The 21,494-nt window shown below is 45.7% G+C and overlaps 1 protein-coding gene across 1 annotated transcript in view; it reads right to left on the bottom strand.

Annotated features, from left to right (window-relative positions):
• The window catches only part of C8H1orf94 (chromosome 8 C1orf94 homolog), a 44,019-nt gene extending 24,334 nt beyond the window's left edge, over positions 1–19,685 (bottom strand). The window contains exons 1-2 of the mRNA XM_033954560.1: positions 19,420–19,685; positions 9,704–10,368 (exon numbers count right to left, since the gene is read on the bottom strand). Coding sequence (XP_033810451.1) covers positions 9,704–10,368; positions 19,420–19,685 — 931 coding nt within the window. The remainder of the gene's footprint in view (positions 1–9,703; positions 10,369–19,419) is intronic.
• Positions 19,686–21,494: the final 1,809 nt, after the last annotated feature.

Genomic DNA, 21,494 nt, shown 5'->3' on the forward strand with positions numbered 1-21,494 from the left:
TTTTGATCACTTCTTCAGCCTTTCCTGACCTACATGTTACCAAGGTGATCAACGTACATTGCTACAGAGTGTACGCTCGCTTTTGTCTCAGACCCGGGCTGTGATCACTGCTATGTTACTGCTCATCTCCTCTTCCTCTTGTATCAAATGTTTTTATTAACCACCTTGTTGAAGAAATTCATTCAAACACGGCTATGAGAAAACACAGCACAGGAGGAGATTATGGAGAAAAAGATAACCAATTTTCAACTAATTTTAAGCAGGTGCCATGTAATGGGCTAAGCCATCATGACTTAAAATTTAATTGTATGTTACTATCTGTATCCTGATCGAAAGAAATTGTATGATGTGACACTCTAATCCAGGGGTAGGTAATTCCGGTCCTCGAGAGCCGGAGCCAGGTCACGTTTTCAGGATATCCACAATGAATATGTAGGAGATGGATTTTCATGCACTGCCTCCTTGAGATGCAAATCTATCTCGTGCATATTTATTGTGGAGATCCTGAAAACCTGACCTGGCTCCGGCTCTCGAGGACCGGAAATGCCTGCCCCTGCTCTAGGCCTAAGTAGATTCAAAGCAATGGACAATTCAAGTGATTGGCAAAAGTGACGAAATGGGTGAAAGGAGATGGAGGAGGGAGGGGTGAACTCCAGCGAGCCTTATCAGGAGTGGTCCCCATGCATGGAATTTACTTCCAGAGGGGCTACGTCTAATTCTAGACAGGGACTGGCAACTTCGGTCCTTGAGGGCCGAAATCCAGTTGGGTTTTCAGGATTTCCCCAATGAAGATGCATTGAAACCAAGCAGTGCATGCAAATAGATCTCATGCATATTCATTGGGGGAATCCTGAAAACCTGACTGGATTCCGGCCCTGGAGAACCGGAGTTGCCCATGTCTGTTCTAGACTATCTCTACTTCAGGAAGCAGGTGAGGCCTGGATCTTCACCCAAGCCTTTAATGCCTAGGGGGGTTAACATAGAAACATAGAAGATGACGGCAGATAAGGGCCATAGCCCATCAGGTCTGCCCACTCTACTGACCCACCCTCAAGTCTACTATCCTAGGGATCCCACTCCCAGTGACAGGTTCCCTTGGCTTAACCCTCTAAGGCAGTGGTCTCAAACATGCGGCCCGGGGGCCACATGCGGCCCGCCAGGTACTATTTTGAGGCCCTCGGTATGTTTATCATAATCACAAAAGTAAAATAACAGTTTCTTTGATCATAAATCTCTTTAGCTATAAATGACAATATTATTATTAAGACTTAGCTAAAAGGAAAGATTGATAAACTATAAAGAGCTTTACCTCATGCAAAATTGACATTTCTTTAATAAGATATTAACAATTTTTTCTGAGGCCCTCCAAGGACCTACAAATCCAAAATGTGGCCCTGCAAAGGGTTTGAGTTGGAGACCACTGCTCTAAGGGATCCCACATGGGCATCCCATTTGCTCTTAAATTCTTGCACGCTGTTTGCCTCGATCACCTGCACCGGGAGCTCGTTCCAAGGATCAACCACTCTCTTGGTGAAGAACTATTTCCTGGTGTCGCCATGAAATTTCCCGCCCCTGAGTTTGAGCGGATGCCCTCTTGTAACTGAGGGTCCTTTGAGAAAGAGAATCTCTTCTTCCATCTCGATACGGCCGGTAATATACTTAAACGTCTCGATCATGTCTCCTCTCTCCCTACGTTCCTCGAGCGAGTACAGCCGCAAATTTTTCAGCCTTTCCTCGTACGATAGATCCTTGAGCCCCGAGACCATGCTGGTGGCCATCCGTTGCACCGACTCTACTCTCAGCACTCATTCTGCACCAGGGCTAGCTTACCGCACACATACTAACTAACCCCCTCCTTTACAAAGCCGCAGCAAAGTTTCTGGCATCAGCCGCCGCGGTAACATAGAATTCCTCTGAGCGCCAGAGCTGTTATGGCCACGGCCGACACTAAAAACGCTAGCACGGCTTTGTGAAGGAGGGGGGTAAATCAGTTCCTTATACCTTCTTTAACTGTATAAACAGCTTCCTTTGAGTCTAGCCTGCCCCCATCTGTTTATCCCAACGCACTCCGCACCGCCCATCTTGTCCCCATCTAATATCTGCATCTGAGCCCTTGGCTATAGGATAAGATGTATTATAGAAAAGCATTAGCGTCATATCCATTTGATTTGAATGTTCGCCCTTTTTGTATGACTTCTATCTCTCATTGGAATTTCGGTGCTTTTAATAAGTATATTTTTGAAACTGTTTCATGGTAGTTCTATTACGAGGGGGCTGCTGAAATGTTCTCAGCCCAACCATCGAGGGCTAGACACTTAAGTGATTTTCCACTTTTTTTTTTTCTTTCTGTTGGGAAAAAGTGGAAAATCACGGTGTCTAGCCCTCGACGGAGACTGCCCAAACGTTTCCCCCCCCTTTTAGAAACACCACACAAGCGGTTTAGAGCGCCGCTGCTCCGACGCTCGTAGAGTTCTTGTGAGCAGCGCAGAGCTTTCAGCCGGCGCTATAAACAGCTTGTGAAGTTTTGTAAAAGGGGGAGGGGGAGGTTTGTTGGGTTTCAATTCATTGATTTTGACTTTACCTCATTCGTTGTATTTATGTCTATATTCGGTCTTTTTACTACTGTTGTGCTGTTAACAAAATTGTACGTTTTATGTTGAATTATACCTGCTGTCCACCGCCTTGGGTGAATCTCTTCATAAAGGTGGTTAATAAATCTCTATAAATAAATGTCTCCAAACATGCATCCCATGACAGTAATGAACCTCACTCTGAAGCCAGGGTATGTGGAGTAGGAGCTCATAGTTACTCAAGTTTTCTGTTAATGTTTACAATAATATCTGAATTGTTCAAGTGGAGATCATACGACATAACTTGTGTAGGCAACCTAGCGAGGTAGCCTTGGAAATTTTTTTTCTAATCGATACAACGGGGAACATGTCTCTGTGTGAAGTGACCAGTTCAGTATCTCACCATCTCTGTCATGTCCTTAAAGGAGAAAAAAAATGTCCCAAGTGCCCTCTTGCCCTCAACATCGACCAGGTAACGATGATCTGGATTCACTTAAACTGAAGCTTGTGGTTTGAATCATTAGATCAATATCGCACATCTCACAGAATCTGGGACCACAGAATAGGAAAGGACTAAACCAGGGGTAGGCAATTCCGGTAATCGAGATCCAGAGCCAGGTCAGGTTTTCAGGATCTCCACCATAAATATGGATGAGATGGATTTGCATCTCAAGGAGGCAGTGCATGCAAATCCATCTCATACATATTCATTGTGGATATCCTGAAAACCTGACCTGGCTCTCGAAGACTGGAATTGCCTACTCCTGCTCTAGTCTGGTCACAGGCAGGAGCAACTACTACTAGAGGATCACCTGAATCCACCAGGCATCCTTAAGGTAGGTCCAGAATGGGGAGGCTCAATTCAGACTGCCCTGGATCTAAAAAGAATCTTTACTAGTTCTGGCGCAAATTGGCAAAGCTGCCATAACCAATTTTTGTGCTTATTTTTTTGTCATGTCACTATTGGTTAATTTGAACACTGCTACGTCATCTCTTCACAGCTGTCCTTTTTCTTCCCTGATACTTGCTTAAGGCCACTTATTTCAACACTTTCACATGTATGTACGTAGTGTTTTACTTTGTGCAGACCCCTGACACAGGTGGTTATGCCAAAACCCGGTCCATGTCGGGTCCATTGCCTGCTGTGTTTGCCGGCACTGCTTTCTTAAGCAGAGCCGGCAAACACAGCTACTCTTAAGAGCTTTCAAACCAACACTGAGGGTGCTCCCTGAGTCAAAAATTTAAATTGAAGCTTATTTGCTGTTAAGTGTGGAGGTCAGGGAATCGTACTGCCTGTCTACCCCCTAGGGCAGGGGTAGGCAATTCCGGTCCTCGAGAGCCGGAGCCAGGTCAGGTTTTCAGGATCTCCACCATGAATGTGTATGAGATGGATTTGCATGCACTGCCTCCTTGAGATGCAAATCTATCTCAAACATATTTATTGTGGAGATCCTGAAAACCTGACCTGGCTCCGGTTCTCGAGGACCGGAATTGCCTACCTCTGGACTAAACCAATCCCTGCAAGTGAAATCCTAGACTTAATTATATCTATATATGTATGGAAATGTGAAAAGAGAAGGTGAGGGAAACCCCATGCGGTGAGATCTGCTGACAATCTGTTCTGTAGGGAGAGGGCTTGAAGATTAGAGACCTAATGGAAAGTGAGAGATGGGAGAGGAAAAGAAGGGAAAAGGGTCGGTTGAAGTTCTAGGTCGTTTCTCGGAACACATGAGTATTTATCTCAGGAGCTCCACGCCACCTTATCCCAAGATCCTTCTCACACACCTATCCCATTTGAACTTGCATATTTCTCTATCCACAAACAGGAGAAAAACATAAGATTTTAAATGAAATCATGCTATTACTGTCCGATCCCAGCAGTGAGCTTGCAGTCTCCATCTCTTGTTTTCTTGGCGCTCAGCTCTGGAAATCTATTGAAAGATTTTTGAATTCAGCTACAGTATAATCTCGTTATAACAGACTTCCAAAAAGCCTTCGACAAGGTACCACACGAAAGACTGCTAAGGAAGCTATGGAACCACGGGGTGCAAGGGGAGGTCCACCGATGGATCAAAAACTGGCTGGCGGACAGGAAACAGAGGGTTGGATTAAAGGGCCATTACTCAGACTGGCAATGGGTCACGAGTGGAGTTCTGCAGGGGTCGGTGCTGGGACCACTCCTGTTCAATATATTTATTAACGACCTGGAGGCAGGAACAAAATGTGAGGTTATTAAATTTGCAGATGACACCAAACTATACAGCAGGGTTGAAAACACGGAGGACTGCAAAAATCTCCAAAAAGATCTGACAGCGCTGGAAGAGTGGGCCAAAAAGTGGTAAATGAGCTTCAACATAGGGAAATGCAAGGTCATGCATGTAGGGAAAAAGAACCCGATGTTCACTTACAAAATGGGGGGATCACCGCTAGGGGTGAGTAACCTTGAAAGAGACCTGGGAGTGATGGTAGACACATCATTGAAGGCGTCAGCGCAGTGTGCCACAGCCTCAAGGAAGGAAAACAAAATTTTGGGCATCATTAAGAAGGGTATCACAACCAGGACGAAGGAAGTCATCCTGCCACTGTATCGTGCAATGGTGCGCCCACACCTGGAGTACTGTGTCCAGTACTGGTCGCCATACCTCAAGAAGGACATGGCGGTACTTGAGAGAGTCCAGAGAAGAGCAACTAAGCTAATAAAGGGTATGGAGGACCTCTCATATACTGACAGACTGAAAAAGCTGGGACTTTTCTCCCTGGAAAAGCGGAGACTTTAGAGGAGACATGATAGAAACCTTCAAGATCATGAACTAAACTAAACTAAACTAAACTAAGCCTTTTATATACCGCATCTTCAAGGGCATAGAAAGAGTAGACAGGGACAGATTTTTCAAATTATGGGGAACCACAAGTACAAGGGGGCATTCAGAGAAATTGAAAGGGGGAAGGTTTAGAACAAACGCCAGGAAGTTCTTTTTCACCCAGAGGGTGGTGGATACGTGGAACGCGTTACCGGAGGATGTAATAAGCAGGAGTACGCTACAGGGCTTCAAAGAAGGTTTGGATAGGTACCTGGAAGACAAAGGGATTGAGGGGTACAGATAGGAGTAGAGGTACGTTATAGGGATAGGATTAGAGGCAGTTACAAAATTAGTCAGGGACACTGTTCAGGCAATTAGGCCTGATTGGCCGCCGCGGGAGCGGACCGCTGGGCAAGATGGACCTCTGGTCTGCCTCAGCGGAGGCAACTTCTTATGTTTTTATAACGGAACCTCGCCTTTAGCGATCGAGGTCCGCTGGTCCTGGCCGTGCACCTTTATAAACATACAGAAAATCATCGCATATAGCGGACTTTCGCATACACCCAATTTGGTCCCCAGAGCTGCATTTAGCTGTAGTTTTGTTTGGTTATAAAGGACATGCAGGCTCCGCCTACAAGGCGCATGGCGTGCCGGTGATATAGAATCAAAATGCAGCCCAGAAGAAAATGACAGAGTATTTTTCTTTCTAGTACAGTACGACATAAGGCTTTAGAACATCTTTTAGGGTTAAGAACATAAGAACATAAGAAATGCCTCTGCTGGGTCAGACCCGAGGTCCATCGTGCCCAGCAGTCCGCTCACGCGGCGGCCCAACAGGTCCAGGACCTGTGCAGTAATCTTCTATCTATACCCCTCTATCCCCATTTCCAGTAGGAATTTGTCCAATCCTTTCTTGAACCCCAGTACCGTACTCTGCCTTATAACGTCCTCTGGAAGCGCATTCCAGGTGTCCACCACACGTTGGGTAAAGAAGAACTTCCTAGCATTTGTTTTGAATCTGTCCCCTTTCAACTTTTCCGAATGCCCTCTTGTTCTCTTATTTTTCGAAAGTTCGAAGAATCTGTCCCTCTCTACTCTCTCTATGCCCTTCATGATCTTGTAAGTCTCTATCATATCTATGTGCCGTACCAATGTTTTGCTGAGTTTTGTTATTCATGTTGCTGATATGTTTGTGCAGTGACTGTTCATTGATTGTATGTTGTTTCAAGTTGACCTAAATAAAGTTTTTTTAAAAAAAAATGCAACTCTGGATATAACGGACTGTTTTTCCAGGTCCCTTGAAGTCCGTTATAACGAGATTTCTTGATTGTAAACCGCCTAGAAGTCGCAAGATTGTGGCGGTATAGAAGAATAAAGGTATTATTATTATTATTATACTGTATTCCATTTATCTCAATACTTTGGCATAAGTTCCATATTTACCCCTCCCCCTTTTCACTAAGCTGCGGTAAAGGTTTCTACCAAATCGCAGAGCGCTAGGTTCTCTGATGTTGCCCCGGGCCGCGGTAGAAACCTCTAGTAAAAAAGGGGGATAATTATGGTTTCTTAAAATGCTTTTACTCTAATATACTGGAAGACTTAATATACCAGCTTTCAACTTTGCGTAAGGACAAAACCAAAATAATTTCTTGTGATGCCCTGATTTCCGGGACTGTAAGACAGACTAAATAGCTGGCTCCCATCAATTTGTTCAGCCCACTTATAATTGTAAAAATGTTTCTCGAATCCTCTCTTGCTTATCTTTCCTCCAAGAAAGAGAAGCTCTAACCTCTTCAGCTTGTCTTTATGAAAAAGCCATTCCCTCCTCTTTATCATCTTTTCTCCTCTCGCTGCCTTCCTATATCTTTTGCAATGAAATGAGAAATTTTTTTATCGAGATGTCCTGTTTAGATTTCTTTTAAAAACAAAAGAAAAACAGAATTTTGGCTCATTTCACTAAAAATAATATTAAGGCTTTCAATGTTGCAAAATACTGAAATAACAAAGAAACTGCACCGGAGCCTTTGACACTCTCTGGGGAGAATTCTAGAAAGGACGCTAAAACTTAGGTACTCCTTCCCCTCCCCCTCCTGCCACACATGTGCTGCTTCCCTTACCACCATACCCCTTTAACATTCCTGGCGCGAGCAGCAACCCACAAACTGGGTCCAGGAAGTGACGTCAGAAGAAGAGCCGACACTGGAGCGACAGCAGATTGGGGGTTACTGCTCACACCAGGAATGTTACAGAGGTATGGGGGGAAGGGAAGCGGTGCACCCATGCAGCAGTGGGGAGGGTGGGGGAGGGGTGCAGAGAGGAGGACGGGTACCTCCATTGAGGACTAAACACTGTACAGGATGCGCTGCAGTTAGCCAATGGTAGGTGCCTTACTGCCGCCTAACCACCAATCAGAGGCCACGTTTCTAAAAAAAAAAAAAAAAAAATTGAAGGCGCTATTCTAAGGTGCTGGTTTTGTGTCTACAGAGGCACATAAGAAGATAAGAATTGCCGCTGCTGGGTCAGACCAGTGGTCCATCGTGCCCAGCAGTCCGTTCATGCGGCAGCCCTTAGGCCAAAGACCAGCGCCCTAACTGAGACTAGCCCTACCTGAGTACATTCTGGTTCAGCAGGAACTTGTCTAACTTCGTCTTGAATCCCTGGAGGGTGTTTTCCCCTATAACAGCCTCCGGAAGAGCGTTCCAGTTTTCCGCCACTCTCTGGGTGAAGAAGAACTTCCTTACGTTTGTACAGAATCTCTCCCCTTTTAACTTTAGAGAGTGCCCTCTCGTTCTCTCTACCTTGGAGAGGGTGAACAGCCTGTCTTTATCTACTAAGTCTATTCCCTTCCGTACCTTGAATGTTTCGATCTTGTCCCCTCTCAATCGCCTCTTTTCAAGGGAGAAGAGGCCCAGTTTCTCTAATCTCTCGCTGTACATAGGGATGCCTACGGCTACCTAGGCCGGTGGAGGCGTGGTTTGCGCTAGAAGTGTCCTTGGGCATCTGTAGGCGTCCCTAGGCCTCTCTGTAGGCACGAGACCGGCGCTTTAAATGTAGGTCTTTAAAATGCTGGCCAACATTGAGGCGCCTGTGTTTCAAAAAAAACAACTAACCCAGCCGCGATTCTACAAATAGCGCTCATGCATGATTGATACACAATTGGCTGCTATTTCTTAGGCAGCCGCCGATACTGGCACCGTTTATGGAATTCAGGCCTTAGTCCAATGATTTTCCGTGTGTCAATGGTGAGAACATACCAGGAGCGGCAGCCTTGTTCATTTCTTTTGTAGAAGCAACTTGCCTGATCCAGGGCATTGTGGGCAGGGTCCTGAAAGGTGCAGCGGTCTTATCCCTTGCTGCAGAACCGTAATTGAACAGTCAGTAAAGCTGGAAGCAGCTGCCTCAGGAGCAGGAAGCAAAGAGGGTGTGAAATGGAAAGAGTATGTCCTGTGGCAGATGACCTCACAGAATCAGACCTTAAAGATATGCATTCTCTCCCCCTCCCCCCCCCCCCACACACACACTTTTACTAAGCCGTGGTAGAGGTTTCTACTGCAGTCCAGACCATTAAATGCTCCGATGGACCAGCATTGGACCATTTAGAACAGTGGTCTCAAACACTCGGCCCGGGGGCCACATGCGGCCCGCCAGGTACTATTTTTAGGCCCTCGGTATGTTTATCATAATCACAAAAGTAAAATAAAACAGTTTCTTGATCATATGTCTCTTTAGCTATAAATGACAATATTATTATTAAGACTTAGCCAAAAGGAAAGATTTATAAACTATAAAGAGTTTTACCTCATGCAAAATTGTCATTTCTTTAATAAGACATTAACTATTTTTTCTGAGGCCCTCCAAGTATCTCCAAATCCAAAATGTGGCCCTGCAAAGGGTTTGAGTTTGAGACCACTGATTTAGAACGTCGGGTGGTGGTAGCAACCTCTGCCATGGCTAAGTACAAGAAAGTCTAAATGAGCTGAAGCCTGTGAGAGAGAGGGGCCTTTGCAACTCATGAAAAGGACAGCGCCTCCTTAGATAACCCAAATTGTGGGCCATGAGCTTGTAACTTGAGTGCTGAGGGTAAGATTCTGCCAGGCTCAGGCATTAACGAATTATATGTTGGTCCAACAGCACAGACCATGCCATCATCTTATAGATTTATGACACAACGCAACAGTGAATTGTATCCTCAGAAAGTGAAGCTGTACATGGCACTCTACTGACACCAGAACCAACTTTAAAACCTTACAGCAGGAGAGAATAAAAAATCTGAAGTGTGTTTCTGTGCTCCGCAGAGCCTGGGCTGAATGAGTCGTGCAGTTATTCTCCTACCTATATTAAGAATCTCTCCTGTGCCCATCTCAGAATCGGCTTTCAGACACATCTTGGCAAACACTGGAAGCTGACGCTTCTGTACAGATGCCTGGCCTTCCGCCGCCCTGCTGGGCAGCATGGGAACAGGCAGGGCAGTCTTCTTCCCACTGGCCGAGCTGAACATGCTGCTTTTCAGAAAGTCTTTGATGAGTTTCGTCTCCTCCATTACTACCTTGTTGTCAGGGGCTTTGGAGGTTTCGATGTGCTTCAGTGGGAACTGGGCCAGCAGGTATGTGATCTCCTTGTTGGAAGCCAGGGGGCTGCCACCACTTCCTTCTGCCAATATCATGCTGTTGAGAGCACAGTTTGGAGCAGCCATGGCAGGTTTCATGGAGAACTGGGACTCGCAGTCAGGTCTCACTTTCTCCTCTCTGCCTTTGCAGCCGATTATTGATTTCAGCATCTTCTCCACAGCCATCTTCTGGTCGGCGAACTGGTCCGCGGAAGGCAGGGCAACACTGGTCTGTAAGGAGGTTTCATAGAGGTCGTGCGCCGGGTTCCTGCCTTCACTGGGATGTAAGTTTTTCACTTCTGCTTCACTGAGGTTCTCTTTCGTGAGGCTCAGGTACTCTTGTTCAACTAGGCGAGAGATTTCATCCTGGTCACAGTTCTGCTCCAAGGATCTGTGGGAGAGAGTTAGACATGGGTAATTAATAAATCCCATCCAATCCAATCTTTAGTTTTATATACTGATTCATCCCTCACAAGAAGGGCTCGACTTAGTTAACAAAATTTCCTAAATTCAACTAGAGAGTACAGATAACTTCTACTCCAAATATTAACTTGGAAAAGAAGAATCAATCCAGAGATTTTTTGAAATAAATGAGTTTTCAACATTTTCCAAAAAGTTGTTAATTGAGAAAGTAACCTGATCTCCGATGGAAACTCATTCCAAATTTTTGCAGATAGAAAAGCAAAAGATTTTCAAAAATTGGATATAGTTTTGATTCTCTGGACAGATGGAAAGCCAAGTTTATATTTCTGAATATTTCTTGAATGAGATGGTAAACAGGAATTGAAAAAGACAGGAATTAAGGGGGGGGGAAATCCCATACAAAATTTTAAAAATCACGCATTTGAACTGAATTCTCCAGAACACGGGAAGCCAGTGAAGCACCCTAAATGAGCTGCAAATTGGTTACTGTAGATCAGGGATTCTGAATCCAGTCCTAGCCAGTCAAATTTTTCAGGTTATTTACAATGACTATGCATGAGATATATTTGTATGCACTGGAAGCAGTACATAAAAACCTCGTGCATATTCCTTGAGGGTTCCCCCCAAGAACTGGGTTGAGAACTGCTGCTCTAGGAAGCTGGGATTCCCTCCCCATCCGGTGACTGTGAATGCCACATCAGGCATCGCCAACCCCAGATGAGGAGAAGAATCTGGGGTCAGGACTTCAACTCTGAACACAGAGGGTCTAGAATCAGAAAATAATAGTAAATATTGAAGAACTAAGGGCAGTACTGGGCAGACTTGCACAGTCTGTGCCTGTATATGGACGTTTGGTGGAGGATGGGCTGGGGAGGGCTTCAATGGCTGGTAGGGTGTAGATGGGCTGGAGTGAGCTTTGACTGAGACTTGTTCTTATGTTCAGTAGTTGGAACCTAAGAACAGTACCGGGCAGATCTTTGGATTTTTGCCCAGAAATAGCTAAGGAGAAGAAGAAAAAACAAAACCCAACAAATTTTTTGACTGAATCAGGTTGGGCAGACTAGATGGACCATTCGGGTCCTTATCTGCCATCATCTACTATGTTACTATGTATCGTGTTTATTTATTATTCACCTTATACAATTAACAAACATATATCATTACAAACATAAAACCATACAAAAATACAATCTAAAGGAACACATAAAAACATCAAACCATTTACAGCGACCGCCATCAATATTTACAGCAATCCTCCTCACAGCCACAAACACCAGTCGCCCGTATTTCATTTTGCAAACCAGATGGCGTTTCAGGAGTCTGTTCAATGTCTTCCACATTGATGCATATAGGGGAGCATTCTATAGTGTGCACCACTGATGTGCATCAAAGATGGCTACGATTGCCAGTTTCATGCCTAAGCGCTATGGCGCATGACGCCAAGGTGGTCGGACGCATGGAAGAAGCGCGGCTGGACCACGGACACGATGCCACACAAAACACATGTCACACAAAAAACATAAGATATAACACAAGGTGCGCAGGACTCTTAGGCCTGACCATTTTCACCAGCCGCGGACAATGGCCTAAGTGTTTGTGCCTAAGATCCACTAGCGCTGACTTAATAACAAACTCATTGCTTCATCTTAATGGACATGACTACCCGATTATTAGAACATAAGAATTGCCACTACTGGGTCAGAGCAGTGGTCCATTGCGCCCATCAGTCCGCTCACGTGGCGGCCCCCAGGTCAAAGTCCTGGGAGTCACACTAGACCAACATTTAACACTAACAGAACACACAAACTTAGCAGTACAAAAATGCTTTTTTACATTGTGGAAATTAAGAACCATAAAAAAATATTTTGATTCTTTATCGTTCAGACTATTGGTGCAGGCATTACACTTCCCCCTCCGAATCCGTGGTTTCAGCATCCGTGGATTCGGTTATTTGTGATTTTTTTTTCTTTAAGGTCGGAAAAAAACAACAACTTTATTTCGGACCTTCCCCGCCTCCCTCCCGCCTTCCCCCCGGCATCTCGGCCTTACCTGGTGGTCTAGCGGGCTTTCAGGGCAGGAGCGATCTTCCTACGCTCCTGCCCCGGGCAGATTGCCAATAGGAAATGGCTGCCGTGAGCTCCTGTCGAAGTCTCTAGACCACCAGGTAAGGTCCGGGGATAGGTCAGAGCCGGCACAAAGTTATTCGCGATTTTTCACACTTCACGGTCCGGCTCTGCCCCTAACCCCCGCGAATACCGAAGGAGAAGTGTAGTTTTATCTATTTTAGACTATTGTAACATCATCTATTTAGGAGCACCCACAAAAATTCTAAGGAAATTAAGGATAATTCAGAATACAGCTGATCGATTGATTTTTGGTTTAAAAAAGAATGACCATATTAGTCCATATTATCGTTTACTTCGGAGACAAGAGTACTATTCAAATTTTCCTGTATCTGCTTTAAGCTGATATCGGGATTGTCTCCAGCTTACCTTTTGTGTTGCATAGACCATCAAGAGAAACTAGAAACTTCTACTTATTTGCTTATCCAAAAATTAATGGTCTTAGATAGGACCCTAGCATTTCAAGCTGGTAGGCAACAATCTTGGTTAGCTATGTTATCCTATTGCAGTTTTCGGAAATTAATTAAGACCACTTTGTTCGATAAGTTTATTACTTAGTGAGTTTTATTATTGAAATTCTATTTTACAAATATTTGCATTTTTTTACTGTATTACTGTATTTCGCTCTTTTTAGTGTAAACCGCCTAAAACTTTGGGTTATGGCGGTATAAAAGAATGACGTTATTATTATTGTGCTAATGCTCTAGAACAGATTGGGCGCAATCAGAATTGGCGCTCAACAAGTAGCTCTGGGACATCTCAAATGCCTCCACTTTTTGGTAACTTAGCCACTATCACCATCAAAAGCTTACAAGGACACAGAATTTATTAATGTCCCACATTCAAACCAGTCTACGTGGCTTCAGGACCGCAAAGGCAAAAAGCATTTTGGTTCATTGAAATGACTGGAAAACTCATATAAGGCATCAGACAGATGATTTAGGGGTTTTTTTTCTCTTTTTTGTTAATCAACATAACGGATCTAGTTTCCATTCCAGCTGGTAAACCACACTGCCTGTTTGGACTTGCTTTTCTCTCATCTCCTTGCAGTAATTACCGTTCTTGTGAATGGCCTGACAGATATTTTCCATTTGTCCTTCACGACTAGTATAATAAAGTTCTGAATCTCTGGAAAGCCTGTCTACAAAAGCAATGGCCTGAGAAGCCCAGTGAGCAGGGCTTGATTCCCATGGTGGCCATAAGCAGTGGTACGTTTTTTCATTTGGGGGGGGGAGGGCCCGAAAGGCTCCGCCCTAGTCCCAGCAGGATCCTCTCTCTCCAGCTCCCGACTCCCCCACCTACTTTCCCCGGCCGCTGTAGTTTCAAATCTTCCAGCAGCCGCCGAACAGTGCCAACGAGCAGGACTGCCCCGGAAATCTTCATTCCTGCAGCGACGCTGCTTGAAGATTTAAAATTACAGCAGCCAGGAGGAGGTGGGTGGGGGAGTAGAGCCAGAACAGACTCTTCTGACCGCTAATTTTGGGGGAGACCATGGTCCCTGTGGTCTCTCCTGTTCCGATGCCTGTGATTGCGGCTGTTTGTGACCCTGGAGAAGTCACTTAATTACACTGCTCAACAAATTGTAACTTTTTTCTGCGGCAAGAAGAAAACAAGGTTTACTTTATAGAACAGGATGTAGGGCATGATTAAGAAGGGAATCACGAGTAGATCGGCGGACGTCATAATGCTGCTTTACAGAGCAATGGTCAGACCACACTTGGAATACTGTATCCAACACTGGTCTCCCTATCTAAAGAAGGATATAACCCTGCTGGAGAAGGTGCAGAGGAGAGCCACGAAGCTAGTAAAAGGTATGGAGAATCTGAGCTGCAAGGAACGGCTCGGAAAACTGGGATTGTTCACCCTCGAAAAGAGAAGACTGCGAGGGGATATGATAGAGACTTTTAAAATACTAAAAGGATTCGACAAAATAGAGCAAGAAACATCGTTATTCACATTGTCAAATGTGACACGGACAAGAGGTCATGGACTGAAACTTAGGGGCAACAGGCCCAGGACAAATGTCAGGAAGTTCTATTTCACACAGCGAGTGGTGGACGCTTGGAATGCTCTCCCGGAGGAGGTTGTGACGGAGACCACCATTCGGAGATTCAAGGGCAAGTTGGATGCACACCTTCTTGCGAATCACATTGAGGGATACGGGTAAACAAGGTATTCATCAGGGAACACCTAGCTTAGCCTCCGCGTGCGTGGGTCGCCGGTCTAGATGGACCTAAGGTCTGATCCGGTGAAGGCATTTCTTATGTTCTTAACTTGACCTTCTGCGCATGAAAAGAGCCTCCGTTTTCTTCGATCACATATAGTTTTTGAGCAAATCGCAAATATTTATAGCATGAAACGTCATAATGTAACGCATTGCGCCGATTTTAAGAGTTCCTGTTTTGCTGTTGAAATGCGTTTATAAACGAGATTAGGAGCATCTCTAATTACTGTCCAACAAATCGTCAGCCAGCATTGATGAATTCCATCTGCCCTGATATCGTTTCTCCATTGTAGCAATGTCCTGGTGAACGCTTTCCCCGTGCTCATCACTAACACTACATCATTAAAATTAATTCTTTCGCTTAAAAATCTAATTTGAGACAAACTGTTTTAATATTTCAGAGATTGTTATAACATTTACTCTAAGCATTAGAAAATATAGCGAAAATGTTAATTTTTGCATTATAATGCTCTTTTGCCCCAAATCAGAGGATTCTACTGAAAAATTAAGGTCAGCGACCCCAAATCACTATAGAACACACACTACAATTCATGCTCCTAAACCTCTGTTGCACAGTGTTATTCATAATCTCAGATACAAAAACTTAGATTGTTAAATTGTAAGCTCACTAGGGATAGAGATTGTACCTACAGGTTAGAAAAGTGGACATATTGGTTGTACCACAGAAAAGCAGTGCATCAAATCCATGCCCCTCCCCCTCTCTCAATGCTTTCCTCCAGTTCAACAATTTGAGATGCTTCAAAGTTACTTCCTATATGCATTCTCAACCCAGGATCTGCAAAGTGAACCCATGCATATTCGTTCTACAAATCCCCCCCCCAACTTGATTGGCTCGGTGGTCTCCAGAAAAAGTTTGGAAAGCCCCATTCCAGTGGCTCAGTGGCGTACCTAGGGGGGGGGGGCGGTCCCGCCCCGGGTGCACGCCCCAAGGGGCTGCACAGGAGAGAGCTGAACGGGGACGACGGGACCCGCGGGGTTAAATAAAACTCGAGCCACGAGGCTCGTCTTCTGCTCCTACCTGCCCTGACGCGCACACATAGCTGACCGGAAGTCTTCCCGATGTCAGCGCTGACGTCGGAGGGAGGGAGGGCTTTGCTTAAGTCCTCCCTCCGATGTCAGCGCTGACATTGGGGAAGACGTCCGGTCGGCTCTGTGTGCGCGGCAGGGCAGGTAGGAGCAGAAGACGAGCCTCGCGGCTTGAGTTGTATTTGGCTGAGAAAGTTGCTATGATGAGGTCTAGGAGGCAAACGAGGACACAAAAGGGGGGAGGGAGTGCATTTTTGGACACAAGGCATGAACTTGGGAGAGAGGATGGAGGAAGGGAGGGAGAGAGGTGGGGGCGGTAGTGATTTTTTGGACACAGAAGGCATGGACTTGGGAGAGAGGAAGGGAGGGAAAGATGGTTGTGCACACAGGAATAGAAGAAAGGAAAATTTTTGGTCATAGGGAGGGAATGAGGTACAGACAGTGGCATACCAAGGTGGGGGGGGAGCGGTCCACCCCAGGTTTACGCCCCAAGGGGGTGCACAGCTGGCCACCCTCCAGTGGTCTCCCTAGGCCACAAACTGCGGCTCTTTAGCCACTTGAGTGCCACCGCCGCCATCGGGAACAAGCCAGTGCCGAGTTCTCCCTACTTTTCCCTTTGGGACCGACCAACTCTTGCCGCCCGCCTCAATTCTGACGTCGGAGAGGACATTCTGGGCCAGCCAATCGCTGCCTGGCTGGCCCAGAACGTCCTATCCGATGTTAGAATTGACGTCGGGCGGCGAGAGTTGTCGGCCCCGCTGGGAAGAGAAGCAGGGCGAACTCGGCGCCAGCCTTTTCCCGATGATGGCAGTGGCAGCCTATTCTCCAGTGGCAGTGGCAGCATTTTCCCAATGGTGGTGGCATGGGGGAGGGGAGGGCAGGGAGAAAGAAAGAAAGGGGGGGGGACAGGGAGCCAGAAAGAAAGAAAGGGGGCAGGGTGAAACAAAGAAAAATGGGGCACGGAGAGAGAGAGAGAGAGAGAGAAAAAGACAGACAGAACGAAAGAGGGCATGGAGAGAGAAAGAAAGAAGGGGGCAGGGTGAAACAAAGAAAGAAATGGGGCACGGAGAGAGAGAGAAAGACAGACATACAGAAAGAAAGGGGGTATGGAGAGAGAGAAAAAGAAAGAAAGGGGCAGGGTGAAACAAAGAAAAAGTTTGGGGAGGGAATGAGGTCTGGAGGGGAGGAAGCATACAGGAGGCTGAAAGAAGGGAAGAAATATTGGATGTACAGTCAGAAGAATAAAGTGCAACCAGAGACTGATGAAATTATCAAAGGTAGAAAAAATGATTTTATTTTCAATTTAGTGATCAAAATGTGTCCGTTTTGAGAATTTATATATGCTGTCTATATTTTGCACTATGGCCCCCTTTTACTAAACCGCAATAGCGTTTTTTAGCGCAGGGAGCCTATGAGCATCGAGAACAGCGTGGGGCATTCAGCGCAGCTCCCTGTGCTAAAAACCACTATCGCGGTTAGGAAAAAGGGAGGAGGAATATTTGTCTATTTTTGTATAGTTGTTACTGAGGTGACATTGCATAAAGTCATCTGCTTTGACCTCTTTGAAAACCCGTGGAATATAAATGATAATTAACATTTTCTCTGCATATAGCGTGCTTTGTGTTTTTAAAATTTTATTGTCGGTAGATCATTTTGACTTGGCCACAAAGTTAAGGGGGAGGGAGGGAGGGGAGCTGCTGAAAGACATCTAGTAATCCTTGCAGGCTTGACTGTGCAGGGAATTATTTTTGTAAAATCATGTTTTGTTATGTTACTGGCAATATTTAGACTTTAATTTCTATGAATGAATAGAATGAAAATGATATAAAATTACTTGCTTGTTTTTATGTGCGTGCGCTGAAGGAAAGTGGAGAGAGAGTGGACTGAGTACGCTGAAGGGAAATGGGGAAGAGAGAGTGGGGAGAAGACACTAATTTATAAATTGACAATTGTACAGAATATTGTTTCTTTTTATACTTTAATATAAACAATTCAAGGCTTGTGTGGATGGAATCAGGTGGCTTGCGGGGATTAGTCCAATAAAATGGTATTTTTTTTTTCTCATTATTTGTTTTATTTTTATTTGTTAATTTGTAAAGTGGTGATTGTTATGTATCAGTTTTTTCAAATTTACATCTACTGTCTTTATATTTTGCACTGTATTAGAGGACATGTGTTACTGATTTTGTGGTGTTGCATTGTATGCAGAGTCTGGTTTCTTGGCGGTTTAGTTTAACTTTTGTCTACATATTTCTATTTTTAGTTTGTGATCCTTTCTACTGTGGAATAGCTGTCCCAGGCCCTTAAATGATTCGACCCTTTCCTTCCTGCTTTTCCTCAGCTCTCCTGCTGTCTATGTGACCCAATCAACACTTGCCAAACTTTTGATTAGAGTTACGGGTTTGAAGCTATTCCCAACTGTGTGTAGGGGGAAGGTGGGAGTTGGGGAGTGTGTGTGTGTGTGTGTTGTGTTGTGTGTAAGAGCAAGTGGGAGTTGGTGAGTGTATGTGTGGTGTGTGTGTGTGAAGTTATTCCCAACATTGTGTAGGGGGAAGGTGGGAGTTGGGGAGTGTGTGTGTGTGGTGTGTGTGTGTAGTTATTCCCAACTGTGTGTAAGAGCAAGTGGGAGTTGGTGAGTGTATGTGTGGTGTGTGTATGAAGTTATTCCCAACTGTGTGTAGGGGGAAGGTGGGAGTTGGGGAGTGTGTGTGTTGTGTTGTGTGTGTGTGTGTATGAAGTTATTGCCAACTGTGTGTAGGAGCAGATGGGAGTTGGTGAGTGTATGTGTGGTGGTGTGTGTGTGAAGTTATTCCCAACTGTGTGTAGGGGCAGGTGGCAGTTGGTGAGCGTATGTGTGGTGTGTGTGTGTGTGTGAAGTTATTCCCAACTGTGTGTAGGGGGAAGGTGGGAGTTGGGGAGTGTGTGTGTGTTGTGTGTGTGTGTGTGTGTGTGTGGTTATTCCCAACTGTGTGTAAGAGCAAGTGGGAGTTGGTGAGTGTGTGTGTGTGAAGTTATTCCCAACTGTGTGTAAGAGCAAGTGGGAGTTGGTGAGTGTGTGTGTGTGAAGTTATTCCCAACTGTGTGTAGAGGCAGGTGGCAGTTGGTGAGCGTATGTGTGGTGTGTGTGTGAAGTTATTCCCAATTGTGTGTAAGAGCAAGTGGGAGTTGGTGAGTGTGTGTGTGGTGTGTGTGTGTGAAATTATTCCCAACTGTGTGTAGGGGCAGGTGGCAGTTAGTGAGTGTGTGTGTTTGTGTGCGCACATGCCTAAAAGGATGGATTTTCCATAGAGGCACCTGTGTCAAGCAAGTTGTCCCATAATTTAGCATAGCACTGACTCAGTTTTCACCCATCCATTCCCCCTCTGACATAACACTGTCATCCTCATTCCTGCCGGGAGGTGTGTAGCAGCTCTAAGATGAAAATCCAGCCCTGAGTGCCCGTGGATGTGTGTGTCTCTGTGTTGCGTGTCCATGTGTCAGTAGCAGCACTGATTGAACTTGGTTTGTTGGACATTACTTCACATTAAGTCACATCACCGCTCATAGATACTGTTGACCCAGAAAACTGGTATGAGTTTGTGGGGGCTCAGAAAGCTTGGATCGCAAGAGTCTGTCAAACACTCACTCTTCCTGGGAGTGGCTGCAGCAGCTAGTGTCCCCCCTGCTGTCTGTTGGCGCAGGGCATTTGTAGGCCGGGGGCCCCTCCTCTCTACTTTTGATTTTCAGTCCATCAGGGAGGTCCTGAACCCGTTTCCAGATTTCGTAGCAAGCCTTGTCTAAGCTGTCTTGGGGGGTATCCTGGTGTATCCAGATATATCTTGGAAAAGGCCCCAGAGGGGGTGGGTGCCTAGGTGAGGCTTGAGTCTCTAACATATTCAGTTTGGTGAGCATCTTTCCCCCTCTTCCTATTTGTAAAGAAGAGGCAGACTTTCAATAAGAAAGAAAAATGAATTGCACCAGCGAAGGGTTTCCGTTTGGAATAAATGCCAACAAACTGAGGTATCTAGGTAACCGTGGAATCCCGGAAGCACAGGCACCCGGCAACTGACAGGAAGGGAAGCCATGGGACAGAGAAGTGGCCCGGGCTCAGGGTGGGATGCATTTGCAGATCCCCAATCCGATCCCTGGTTGGATCTACTGCTCTCCAGGTCAGCCAGAGCTGAGGAAGCTGTGGAGAAGAGATGGTGTGCAAAGCCTCTGGGGCATGGTCTTTGCTTGATGGTAACATCTGCTGGATCGATAACCTATGACTTAAGGGTTCTGGAAGCAGTTGGGCCCGGGCTAGAAGTTGAGAAGGGTGTCCCAAAGCCCAGCAAGAAGCTGTATGTCCTTCAGCTTCACTTAGGCTCTTGATGGGCTTCTTGTAGCATGGAGGTCCAGGGGAACTGACCTCTATTGCAGCCCTGGCAATATCTCTAGAGATAATACATTTATATGCAAATAGGGTAGGGTTCCACAGGCAGGGTTCGTGATGTGTGTACACTGCAGGACCAAGGCTGCCTGAACAATGGCAGAATCCTTCAGCCTCCTTTGCTGGGGCTCCCTGACCAGCACCCATCTTCCCAATGTTCCTGAGCAACTAGTGACAGATTTGACAGATACATTCCACATTCTACTTACCCCAAAATGTGAGGTCCTTGCAGAGGCAGCCAGACCTCTTTTTGTTTGAAGGAGCCAAATAACTCTCTGGCTTCAGGATTGGGCAAATATTGGTGGATCCATGGGCGCCCTAGTCTACCCATCATCTACTCTGACCTCATGCTGTGGTCTGCATTCAGGATCTGCAGAAATTATGGACTGAGAGAGTTTTTAATCTCTTACTTCTGCTACTATCATGTTTCCCCGAAAATAAGACAGTCTCTTTTATTAATTTTGGGACCAAAAAACACATTAGGGCTTACTTTCGGGGATGTCTTATTTTTTTTATGTACAACAGTCATCTCTCCTTTCCTCTCCTCCACCCCAATTTTTCCTCTTTCCTTTCTCCGCACCCCTCCTCCTCCCCATCTGCAGCATCTTTCCTCCCCTCACCCATCCCCTTGTGCAGCAGAACCCCATTGACCCTCCCACCATGAGACTGACATGCCTCTGCTCCAAAAACAGCAGTGACGGCAGCTGATTTTGGAATACTCAGAGTGGAGATATGTCATAAGAACATAAGAACATAAGCAGTGCCTCCGCCGGGTCAGACCATAGGTCCATCCTGCCCAGCAGTCCGCTCCCGCGGCGACCCAAACAGGTCACGACCTGTCTGAATCACTAGAAGGGGCCCTCTTGCCACCTTGGTTTCCCATTGAGTCCTATCTTCCCATCGAAGTCCTAACCCTTCGGTCTTGCACATGCACGAGCTGGTTGGGTTTCTATACTTATTACCTGGTTAGCTTTCTATACCTATGTTACATCCCAGCACCTCTCTCAGTATCACACGATCCCCTTATCCCTCAGGAATCCGTCCAATCCCTGTTTGAATCCCTGTACCGTACTCTGCCTGATCACTTCCTCCGGTAGCGCATTCCAGGTGTCCACGACCCTTTGGGTGAAAAAAACTTCCTTGCATTTGTTTTGAACCTATCTCCCTTCAGTTTCTCCGAATGCCCCCTCGTACCTGTTGTCCCTTTCAGCCTGAAGAATCTGTCCCTATCCACCCTCTCTATGCCCCTCATGATCCTGAAGGTCTCTATCATATCTCCCCTGAGCCTC

This window comes from Geotrypetes seraphini, chromosome 8, assembly GCF_902459505.1.
Source record: "Geotrypetes seraphini chromosome 8, aGeoSer1.1, whole genome shotgun sequence".
NCBI classification, from domain to species: Eukaryota; Metazoa; Chordata; class Amphibia; order Gymnophiona; family Dermophiidae; genus Geotrypetes; species Geotrypetes seraphini.